At 44.8% G+C, this 12,170-nt stretch overlaps 2 protein-coding genes across 6 annotated transcripts; both read right to left on the bottom strand.

Annotated features, from left to right (window-relative positions):
• Positions 1-65: 65 nt before the first annotated feature.
• On the bottom strand, positions 66-4,071 carry eif4e2 (eukaryotic translation initiation factor 4E family member 2). 5 transcript variants are annotated; one of them, XM_079284971.1, is made up of 8 exons: positions 3,942-4,071; positions 3,083-3,185; positions 2,831-2,986; positions 2,440-2,544; positions 2,189-2,341; positions 1,944-2,084; positions 1,292-1,367; positions 66-1,191 (listed from the first exon to the last, which is right to left on the bottom strand). In XM_079284971.1, the coding sequence occupies exons 1-7, from the start codon at positions 3,959-3,961 to the stop codon at positions 1,332-1,334; spliced, it is 714 nt and encodes a 237-aa protein (XP_079141097.1). In that variant the 5' UTR covers positions 3,962-4,071; the 3' UTR covers positions 66-1,191; positions 1,292-1,331. The 5 variants fall into 5 exon arrangements, with proteins under 5 accessions (XP_079141097.1, XP_079141096.1, XP_079141099.1 ...); XM_079284970.1 differs by having other exon boundaries at positions 1,948-2,084; XM_079284973.1 differs by having other exon boundaries at positions 1,948-2,084; positions 2,831-2,965.
• Positions 4,072-4,237: 166 nt separating this feature from the next.
• On the bottom strand, positions 4,238-11,252 carry capn10 (calpain 10). Its single transcript, XM_079284743.1, has 13 exons — positions 11,103-11,252; positions 10,365-10,604; positions 9,828-9,959; positions 9,473-9,669; positions 9,137-9,363; positions 8,912-9,053; positions 8,443-8,609; positions 8,098-8,354; positions 7,811-8,013; positions 6,303-6,558; positions 5,790-5,983; positions 5,642-5,687; positions 4,238-5,266 (listed from the first exon to the last, which is right to left on the bottom strand). Exons 2-13 carry the CDS (start codon positions 10,506-10,508, stop codon positions 5,237-5,239), a joined length of 1,995 nt encoding a protein of 664 aa, XP_079140869.1. The 5' UTR covers positions 10,509-10,604; positions 11,103-11,252; the 3' UTR covers positions 4,238-5,236.
• Positions 11,253-12,170: the final 918 nt, after the last annotated feature.

Below are 12,170 nucleotides of genomic sequence, written 5' to 3'. Positions count from 1 at the left end.
ATTGAAACGTTCGGTCACAACTTCCAATTTATGAAATAAAATGACATGAAACCAGCTTTAGCAGCAGATGCATATTTGACATTTATTGCTATAATCCATCAGGTGTAGATCCAATAGTGTCTCTTCACTGCCGACGCACACCTGCCCCCATCATCGCACCACCAAACACGGGCAGCATTACAGTTTTTCAACAAACTATAGGCGCTTTCTTGACATGATCAAAAAAAATGCTCCCAAGGAATTGATAGAAACTGTAACAGACCCTGACCGTGGGCCCAGTCTCATTTCTTTTTTAATACAAAATGGCAAAAGGAGTGACGGTCAGTGTTTCAGGACTCCTACACACATTTGTTGAGGACATTAAAGCAGAGCCCATCCCCTGGATTCTTTCAAGGCGGGATGAAGACAAAACAGACAGAAGGGGAAACTGGTTCAGGGTCAGGCTCGAGGCCAGGCACAGTGATTTAGGCAGCTTGGCAGTCCATTCTTAAGATGCCAGTTATACAAACTTCTGCCCAACACAGGATGGGCCTCATCCTTTGGGAATCAACTTCCAAGTCAAAAGATGGAGAATCATTGCGGATCCAGTAAAGTGATCTTTGAAGTGGACTGTATTTACAAACATATCGTACACAATAACAGTTGGCATTCTAGCTCGAAATGACCAGAGAAATTGTAGTTAAAATACAGCACTGTAATAAAATAACATCTACCTGCCACCCTGTTTGAGTCCCAATGAAACAGGTTAACAGAGATTCATTTGAAACAGCAGGAGGTGTGATGTTAAGCAATAAAATCAGATGTGGTACTATAACAGATTGGTTTTGTTGTATTTTGTCAAGTACACTTTGTCAACAGCTAGTAACCAGATCAGCAAACACCAGTCACATGGCCTCCCTCTGGTGGCAAGTTGACAGATGTTACATCTTGCATTAAAAAAATTAAATTAAATTGGAGGCTTTGTTGTTCTCTGGTTGATTAAAAATAACGCACGTTTCTCTCTTCGGCTTGGTTCGGTGTCCCGTGACAGGCCTCTCTGTTCATTTCCAATTTGACGCAAAGAAGGAACGGTGGTGTTCTTGCCTCTGTTCCTGACTTTTGCTCCGGCTTCATGTTACACAGCGCCAATTCACGTAGAAGTATCCTTCCCCGGACCAGTCATCCTCCAGCACATCACATATACACACACGCCTACGCAGCACGAACAGAGACAAACAACATTAGCGAGAGACAAAGTACATGAGAGACGATTTATTGCACTCCGAACCACCAACGTAGCAGCAGCTCTTACTCTTGCAGAGGTGGTCTGTGTGAGAGGCTAAAGTCCACCACTAGGATTCACCAGTCCATGGAAGTCTTCCCATGCTCTGCCAACAAAGGATGCAGCACATCATCATTCAAAATAAACAAACCGTTTGGATATTTAGGTCTTTTCAAAAAGAGAATCACAACTATAATCACGACACCAGTGAATTTAGATCAAAAGCACGTGAAACATGTTGAAGTTACAGACAAGGTTGTATTTTACTTGATAGTCTTTTCATAACATACAACAACAAATCATAGAAAAACAGATTTATTGGTTATATTGTTGACTTTTTAACTTCAATGTACAATTTACAAAATGTCAGAAAACTGTAAACCAAATCATCAGTTTCCAGAGCCCAACCAATAGTTTTCAACCAATAGTCTGAAACCAAAAAAATATTTAAATTAGAAGCAGCGAATCTTCACATTTAAAACAGCTGGAACAAGCAAAAACAAGAAATCACCACAATCTTCTGTCTTTGTGAGAAACATTAGCTCTGTTTTATATCATTGAAGCCACACTACTGCATTATAGCAAGTCAGTAAGAGTGCAATTTGTGAGTATGTATACATCTATGTGAGAGAGAGAGAGAGAGAGAGAGAGAGAGAGAAAATAATTGAACGATGAGACATACATACTTGATGCTGTCATTGTGAGTCTTGTACTCCATGATGGTGTTGGGGGGCAGGTTGAGGACTCTGCGCAGGGTGTCTCTGATACGGGCGGTGGTCGCCTGGTCCCCAGCGGTCTTGTTCCAAATGGAGATGATGTCCTCCTGGAGAAAAGAAGCAGAGAAGGCATGTCTGAGTAAACCGAAGTAGGCAGCGTTGGTACAAACAGTTGGTACAAACAGGCGCGCGTGTCCGTTTGTGGGTTTACCTGGAAGCGTACCGACACCACGGCCCCGCAGATCTCCTCTCCGACCATGAACTGCTCCCCGAGCATGGCCAGGATCAGGTTCTCCCAGCAACGAGATGCCAGGCCTTTCCTCAGACGGATAATCCACTTCCCACCCATCTTATTGGCATCATCCTAAAAGCAAGAGGCAGGGTTTCAAAGAGGGCTTTTCATGTATAAAACCAAATGTACGATTCATTACAAGATACGGTCTTAAGTACAGCAGTACTCACCTCCCACATAGGTTTAATACCCTCCTTGAAGAGGTGGAAGTCACTGTGGCCCGTCAGATCACCGGGCCGGATCATGTGACTATAGAAACGCCAGAACTGCTCCACCTTGGGAAGGACGAAACAATGTTTGTATCAAAATGAGCCAGTCAGGATAAACTACATTTTCATTGCAGACTAAATACAACAGCACCACCCATGTAAGAAGGCCTTACCAGAAACAACTGGGTATTCAATATAAGTGGAAACATTTCTGTATTCACAATGAAAAGACATTTTAGGGACAATTGCAAGTGACAAATTTTGCTTTTGAGGGTTTTTTATTCAGAGGGTCTCCCGTGTAGTTCGCACACCGGTATGCCCCATCTAAAAGAAGTCACGTGGAGCGACTTACCGAGGCGAAGATGCCAATCTGTTTAATGTTCTGCTCGTAGCTCTGAGTACTGGCTGGTCTCCCTGGGGTGCGTCTGGAGTACCAGAAGGTGTAGTTGTATTGAAGAGGGTGCTCTCCTGCCCCTGGCACCACCATCTGCAGAACATCAGAAAGTGACTGAGACACACAATTAACCTTAAAGCTGCAAAACACACACACACACACACACACACACACACACACACACCAGTCATTCTCTAGCTTTAATAATACCTTTTTCTTGATGTTCTGGTCCTCGTCTTCAGTTTTTTCCTTCTCACCGTCTTTCGGTGAGCCTTGGTCCTGGTCGTGGTCTCCACTGTCATCATCTTTCAGACTGGAATTGATGAGCAGCAAAAACAATAATGTTTGTGTCATGCACCAACTTCTTTTAAAGTAAGAATGACTTACAACTCTGTTGACAAGTAATTCGGTACAACGTTACCTGGCTTAATACAATGCTGTCTAAAGCAACAGAAAGACAGGTCAGTTTCTGGTGTTAAGTTTGTGGTGCTGTTGAAGTGTGTTGTGTTTTAGTCAAAGGTATTCATGATATTCAGTGTGCCCTCATTAGTATAACAATGGGAAACACTTAAACAATGTTGACTGTTTGTGATGCACACGTACACACCTGTACTTAATCTACCCTGCTCGTGAATATTCTACGACACACGGTTAGCTGTCAGCCCGTACTTTAGGGCCATGGGAGTCTAGTTTGAACAGAGACTGCGCGCTCGTCTCACCGCCTCTCGACAACTGCCACACCGGGGATTCAGGGCCTGTCCGCCTTCCGCAATGCTAAGCTACAGCTAACAACAGAGCACATCCCCATTTATACAATACTATGTACTCTTTGTTGTTACTTCCCTTCGTTTTAAACGCACTTGTGTGTGTGTATGTGTGGACCTCGCTCTCATGGGGGGTTTATAAGCCTAACGTAGCACACAGAGCATGCAGGACCACGCAATTAAAGCTGACACACCTCTTTTTACACGCAGCAGCTTTCATTAGCGTTATTCTCCCACGTAAATGTACAGTCACGACGGGGGCCCACTCTCTGGCAGATATCCCACGGAAACTTTTGATTACTCACGCGTCAAATTTGTTGTTCATTATTTTCTAGGTAGGAAGCCTTTCGGAGTCCGACCACAGTCTCCTGAATTCCGCAGGAACAGCAGCGAGCAGAGCAGACTCACGTGCACGCAGTGTATTACCGGTAGTCGTTGTGATGAACGTGGGGGTGACACATAGCGTTTTGACCCAATTAATTCATTTACACTCACTGGAAATCCAAATATACACAAATATGAAGCCAAAATCACATTAAAAAAATATGGGAAATATAAGCACCAAATTATCTTTCAACATTTTATTCATCACGTCTAACTCCCAACCATAATAAATACATATCACTGTACCACTCTAATCAGTTAATTGTAGCTTAGTAAAAGTCTCTGTTAACACTGGGTCTAATGAATCATCAGAAAACCCTGTGACTTCGACGCAGACATGGCTACGAGCAGGCAGACACACCAACACACATACGCAGCCTCGACACAAGGGCCGGCGGCCTCTTTTCATGAAGCGGCCTCCTCTGATGTGCCGCATCCCTCGTTTCATCACTTCCATCCATCTGCTTGTCATCTGTTCTTGCGGCAACTTCAAACCATGGCTCTGTTCAGGTCCAGGCAGAGCTGTGGACCGAGTCTGGGGGGACAAACAGGGAGCTGGAGGGGGGGGAGGATGGAGTCAGGAACAAAGTGGACTTCTTTGGGTCTGGTGAGACTGAAAAAGAAACTGTCTGTGTCTTGAGACAAACCATAGAGGCTAGGTAAGGAGTAGAGCGTTTTGGGGGTGAGGGACGGGAGGATGGCTCTGGCATGGTATGGCACGTTATGGTGTGGTGTGGTTTGGTTGGCTCTGCTGTCAGTGACCAACCCCTCGCCCCTGTGCCTCTGTGAGGACCTTCATGAGAGGACCCTTTGTTCCAGGCCGGCAGGCGTACCAGTGAGTGAATGAGCAAGAGCAGCGGCGGCCCTCTTCAATTGCGGCTGTTTGTTTACACCACCAAGTCCCGTCATACTTCATTAGCAGCCCAGCCCACCGACAACCTCTGATGCCCTAATCGCCGATGAGTGTGTGGCTGCCCATCGGCCCTGAGCCTCAGCGGTTCAGAATAAAGAGGTTTCCAGGATTCCCACTAAATCAGCCTGCCTGCCTTCTCAGCCACTAGTGGTACAAATAAATACACATACATGCACACACACACACACACACACACACACACAGCCTCCGTGGTGAGGGTGGATGGGAGAACTGGTTCTTTCATCATGGGCCAAGAGGCACCGGGAGGTGAGCCGTCAGTGGAGCAGCAACAGTCCCAGAGAACTAGCTTTGCATCACAGAGATGTGAGAGATCTGCCGCCCAGAAAGAGACAAAAGCAAGACAGAGCGATTATTCAGTGCTGCCATCCTCTGCGCACAATCACAGACTTTAAAATGTGGCTTTAAAAAGGTAGCATTCAGCGATAGATTGATTGAATGTTTTTGATTAATGGTTTGAATTTGTTGTCGATTAAATGTGCAGCATCCTTTAGCTCTCTATGTGTCTATCTGTCAATGGGTGACTGATGAAGATTCTGCTTTATTGTGGTATACAATATAGGTTGTGTTTTTACAGAGCCTGTAAATCACAATGATGAAGCATTTGGTGAAATGAAGAAGACTCATCAGCTCGTGTTGTCTTTCCCACATTTAGCGCTGCACAATAATAAGTTACTTCAATGGACTGACCTCCTGAATGGCTCTTCCCAGTCTCTCCTGGCTCTTCACCACCTTCCTGAAACAGACACACGTCCATTATTATTTCTGACAACAACAACAATATTATAAGCTGCTATTAGCTGTGTAATCCCGTTCTAATGACAAGAAGAGAGCCCACCTGTGTATTCTGCGAGCCAGGCTGAGGGTGAAGTTTGCCGAGCAGTCGGGCTGATAGGTCGACGGCACGATGGTGTAGTCTCCGGGAGAAAGACAGCAGGCCAGACTCACATCCTGGGTGTAGCAGTGAGGGACACAACTGGCTGCCGGATCCTCGTCCCTCGGTAACGTCTGCTCAGACTCCCCTTCTGGAAACTGGATGCACAGTGACGATCAAATGCTGTATAATTACATCCATTAGCTATTTTATTGTAACATATAGTGTATTAAGAATATTGTTTATATTTCATATGTTTTTCTTTACAGCACATAATTATAATAATACAGATATCTTAAAAGTCAGTTTATAATTGTGTCAGAACTACAAATGCAAATGATTTGCTGAGCTAACCCTGGCACTTTCACATTGATGTTTATTTAAACGTCGCTGAACGGCTGAGGTTGAATGTTCACAGAGGTGAATGGCCCCGTGCTTCTAACTGATGCTGGTACTCTCCCTGAATGTTTCACTGACCTTGTATATGTGAAAGCCAATAGGGTGGAGATCCGTGTCAGGGCGGCTCTGGTGCAGGTTAATCCTGATATTAACTCCTGACGTCACTGCTGACTCGTCGCACACTGTAAAAGGGAAGCAGGGGTTCTGCCAGTGAGACAGGAAATTCCTGCTTCCTCCGGCTGTGCTTCCCTCCGCCCACGAACCCCGGAAGTAGCTGCTCTCCCACTCTCCATCTGTTGTCAATGGCAGTGTAGGTGCTGGGCTTTTCAGGGCACTGAGGAGGACACCAACATTGTCATGTCAGGAAAACTTCCATTGAATCACAGCACTTCACGTGGCAAAGCACGGAAGTAGGAAAATACATTTTAAAAAAAAGAGAAATGAACCAGCAGATGTCACTGTTTACTTGCTGTCATTCATTTGTAAGGGACATCACGACCACAGAAAGTCTGTGTCTGTGTCATTTGATTTGATCAACCGTTCGTCCGATGGAGTTCACACTCGGCGGGTGTTTTGCTGAGGACCCAAGAAAGTACAAGTGTCAAGTGTGAGCTCTTGAGATCTACGGGACAAATGTAGTAGAAGTGCAATATGTACACACTGCGTGGTGTAACGAGAGGGGACCACCCAAAAGCATTCTGGGTATAGCTCACTCTCCGTCGCTCACTACGGCACATTCAAGAATCGCTGAAGTAAAGACAGACCTGAGAGACTAGAGATCTACCTACGGAAGGAAGCGCAGCGTGGGATGTTTGTATGAGCGGTTACAGGAGGCCTGTTCTCTGAGCAGTCACGTGTTGAACCGGCAGTGCACTAGTGAAGCATAAACCGTGATCTCAAATGAATAAATCATGCACACAAATATAAAGAAGACATTTAACAATGGTGTTGATAACATATGTGTAAGGGTGCTACATGATATTCAAAGCATTAGTCAAGCAAACAACTATTTGCCATTTAAAGATATAGTAATGATGCAATAATAATGATGTTAATAATAATAATAATAATAATAATAATAATGTAATCGGAGCTTCTCTGTGTTTTGTTTACATGGCTGAGCGTGCCTTTTAACCCATGTAAGTGCACGAGAGCGTGAGCCATTGGCTCGCTGCTGGCCAATAGATATGCTCTGAATTCTGTATCGAGTACATGTACGGGATGTTAAAGATAACACAACACAACGAATGAAAGCAGATATTGTGTTATTTTTTTATTGTTTCACAATTTCTGTTCAGTTCCGTTCATTTGTGCATCCAATTTTACTGATTTGAGATATTGAATTAATAATTTTTTGCAAACCAATTAGTCCCCCCCTCTCTATGACACCCTTTGGGCTCCAAAGAAACAACGTTACACATATCTCTAAAAGTACCGTAACTTTTTAAAGATGGAAAGAAATCTCTTTGATCTGTAAGTTCAAACTTTATTATGAAAAACAAACATAACCTGGATGCGCTGCATGTTTCCCCATAATGTTTCCAGAGATAAGACGAGCTTGTTGCCTTTCTCCAACTGGTCCTTACCTGAGGGACGTGGAAGAGGAGGAAAAGGCCCTGATGAGGAAGCGGGCCTCGGCTCCTGGCTGGTAGGTGCTGGGGATCAGCAGGTAGTGTCCAGGCTCCAGCTGCTCACGGAGGACCACCTCTCTCTCGTAGGCATGGCAGTGAGTAGAAGCACAGGGAGGTTTGTTCAACATCCGGCTCAGATTAAAACGCCTCTTCTCCACCTATTGACAGAAACATGTGAGTGACACGATGGAAAGACACGAACATTTACGAGGTATTTTTTTCCTAGAAGTGACAGCACAGACCTTCCACATGTGTAGAGCAATAGCCTGGTAGTGCTGGTGTGTTGTGTTGTTGCTATCCTCGAGTGCCGTTTGTGCGCGTTGCTCTGTGTGTCTCTGTTTTCTATGCTGTAGCAGGGACACCAGCACCTCTCCTCTCTCACACACTTTGAGCCAGAACTTTGGGTTGCTGCCGTAGCTGCTGCTGTTTCGGCTGCCCCCGGCCGAGTGCCCTTTCATCCACCGGCCCGCCAGCTGATGGTTGTGTGTCAGCAGATTTCCTGTCGGAGAGAGGAACGTTGTTTAAAAAGGGCCGACGAGGAGGTCAAAGTCAGTTTAAAACAGTCTTGAGCGAATTAAGGGAATCACCAGTATAGATGCTCTTCAGGTGCCCCTCGTCACTGATGGGGTAGCCCACTGTGACATCATCAAACTGGGACAGAAATTCGGTTTCATCCAACCAGAACTCGCCCTCCGCTACCCTGGCTTGTAGGTCCAACGCAGAAACGGGGTCGACTGAACTCCAACCCAAATCCCTGCAGACACAGAGGAAGACCGAGTGACTGCAGACTGGGGCTGAACCTAAATGGCAGACTTGTGGATTTTAGAAGGTGCGTAGAATCATGTCTGCAAGGTGCTTCAGAGCATTTTCTCTGGACTTTCTACAGACTTTCAGAGTGCTGAGCCTTAGTGCAGACTTGATCAGATAAACCATTCATACATCATCATTCAATAACACTGAGATATAGTTACATTGTCAACGCATAGGTCATACACAAGGCAATGACTGTGGTCTGAAGGCTCATCTTTTAATCTTAACTATGACACACATGCCTACCTCCCTATCCAGGCCCCTCCCCAGCAGCATCTTCCCCAGGGGTTTCTGACCCTGAGCAGCAGTACTTTGCTCCCTGACACCATCTGGACATCCAACCACTCCATCACAGTCATCGCATGGTACTGACCCAGCTCACTGGCACCTGCAACAGTCATCGAGGTCATCAGGCGATGTGACACAGGATCAACATCGCTTCTATCTGCAAGAACACAACTTCTTTCTGACCTCCTGGGCTGCTGTGAGTGGAGCAGCTAACCGCACACTCGTCTTTCACTGGAAGCAGAAGGTTCAGGTCCAGGATTCTCCCCCTGACCTGGTCGCTGTCTTGTTCTGGTCTCTGCTGCTCCTCCTCTGCCTCTCCCAAGCTCCAGCGTTCAGCCAGGCCCCCGGTAAAATCCACCAGGGCCTCGGACACCTGCCCTGCCCACAGTCGCTCATATGAGCCATGAAGCCTGAAGAGGAAGGAAGGGAGAACTTCACCAAACACGTAGTTGGTTCATAGTGTTGTTCAAAGTAGGTTTAAACTGAGAGATAAGATGGGAGATTCCACGCGTTACTTACTTGGCGTAGGCTTTCTCCAACAGGGCAACCCAAAAGGCAGTGGGGGAGAGGCAGCCTGAGAAGCAGAGAGTGGAATTGATACAGGGCAGGCAATCGTCGATGGTCACTTCTGTCCAGTGTCCCTGCTGCCAAAAACAAAAGTGGAAGGAGCCCCTGTACCTGCTGTCGTCCCACTGGGGCTGCTCTGGAGGAAACACCTGCAGAGAGTCACAGATCAACACAGCAGTAAAGGACACACAGCAGACAACATGCTCATGACCTACACAGTCAATGCAACCGAGTCTAATCACTGGGCCAGAGCCGTAGATCATTCACATCTATTCAAGTCGAAATGACAATACAGTCGTTGCTCTACCTTGTTCAGCAGCTGTTTGTTCTTGAGCAGGAAGGTGCAGGCACAGAGAAACCAGCAGTCTCCCAATAAGCCTTGTTTTGCATGACCCAGGCTGACGTTGTCAGGGAAGAGAGCTGGCGACTGGCAGATCTCCTGGAGGTGTAAAAGAAGACAGAAATTGAGAAAAACACACATAAAGAAGACTTGCAATAACTCTGGCATTTGGGGAGTTGAAAAAAAAGATGAGGTGCAGAAATGAGTGAACAGAAGATGTCAACATGAAGGCCAGGGGCTCATACATATTGGTTGTCACCCAATCAGTTTCTTCGGGTTGCAAGATAATAAACAATTAAATCAAAAACACATGTCTTTTACTCCATATATTTGCTTTTTGTAACCTGTAAGCACTCTTTCATAACCCAATCAACCACCTGATGAGGGGAATCATTCTGTGGTTGAACAGATCAACCTGTGATGCAACATTCAATCTCTGACAAAACAAGACGCACAAGGAAAACACGACGGCATTTCCCACTTCCTCTTAGCACTGTGTCTGACCTGCGGGCGTCTCCAGGTGATTTCACCCTGCAGCCGGGCGATGGGCGTGGAGCTGTCAGAGAACAGGGAGGCGTCGTCCGAGGGGAAGTCCTGGTCCTCAAACAGAGCCTCGCCTCCACACTGTGCTCCACCTGCTTCTTTCATGCCTCCTGCTTCTTTTCAACCTGGATGGAACCTCAGCCAGCTGTGACCATCCTCACGGCCTCTTTGTACACTTCACACATGCATTACACCTGAAAACTAAAACAAAGTTACATTAAATATGAATGAGATTTTGTTTATTTGTGGTTTGGTGCAAATATCACCAACAGAAAGATGCAACCTGCTGTAGATATAGGTAGTTTAACTGTATTTATCTGTGACCATAAAGCGACTGTGTGTGTGTCTTTATTTTTGTTAGTGAATACTTCAACAAGTGTGTTATGCGTATTTGATTTATGACGGAAACAAATCAAACAATATCAGTTCACCTTCCCTCATAATCCACAAATATGTGTATAATAAAATGTTACAATGAATATGTATTGTAACAACATTGTATGCATGTAGTTTTAGGGGGAAACATACTTTGGTTATTCGCCTAGCTTAAGTGATAAAAGACAAATATTAAATGTTACCCAGAACCGTAATAACAGTGATATATAAAGAAAAGCTGTATGAATATGTCTCCAAACCAAACTGTAATATTGCAGGTAATTGCAGGTAACTGTGTGGAGCACCTGTGTTTCTGTTTCTCACCTTTCTCCTCTTTGAAGCATTCGTTCTTCATCACAACACAGCAGCTAACCGTTAGCTCCAGCTAGCTTAACCTGCACACATGTAGTAGCATCGTATCTCCGTATCGCTCCATCTTATCGTGGTTTCACAGCCACAACCACGATTACATCGAGTTTTATTTCACCCAAAAGCACGAGAGACGTCATTATGATCAACAGTTATACATACAAACAAGGCGCGTGATTCTTTCTGAGTATAAATACACGTAAAAGTCTCTTCCGCCTGGACGTCCAGGAGTTCATTCATAAAGTGAATCCTTCCTGTGCAGCTGAACACGCCCGCCACCTCCTGTCGGTATCGGGAATTACACACGGTCGACTGCCGTTTGTACGGATGAAAATATATTGTTATTATCAGACACATCTGGCTAAAACTAATGCAGCCTAATTATATATTTTGTATATATAGATAGATATATATATCTATCTATATATATCATATTATAATATAACAACCCTGCAATAAATCCTACCTTAATAATGATGATAATGTAAAAATTGAATTCCATGGTGATGTTGGAGGATGTAGTTTGTGATGCTGTTGTGAATTTCATTGCGTTATACAAAGGGACGCTTCCAATATGCTGTCCTCCTGTTGTTTTTATTATCAGTGAGTGTAGACTAAATATGAGAAATACAGTAAATGCAGCAATTAAACACAGTTTTAAGAAGCGAACCTCCATGAAGTTGGGGTTTGTTGCAGGGTTGTTGTTGTAGACTGCAATATAGTTAAGTGGCAACTGAGGATATGTAAACTGAAGCACTGTCCTTCGTATTACTGGCAATTTTACTTCCCTGTTTTCTCCCCATCGTTCTTTCTGTCTTTCATGTCTTTCTTGTGTTTTCCCTTTTTTCTATCAGTGTATTCAGTCCTTCAATTATTTCTTCTTCTCTTTTCGTCATTCTTTCCTTCCTTTCCTCCTTCAGCCGATCAGAAAGGGCTTTTACTTTGGATCCCTGAGTACTCCTAATGCTTGTTCATTTCAGCAAAAAAATGTAATTGTTCTATGGTCATACAGAAATTGTACTG

This window comes from Melanostigma gelatinosum, assembly GCF_949748355.1.
Source record: "Melanostigma gelatinosum genome assembly, chromosome: 15".
NCBI classification, from domain to species: Eukaryota; Metazoa; Chordata; class Actinopteri; order Perciformes; family Zoarcidae; genus Melanostigma; species Melanostigma gelatinosum.
This window is presented reverse-complemented; position numbering and strand designations above follow the sequence as displayed.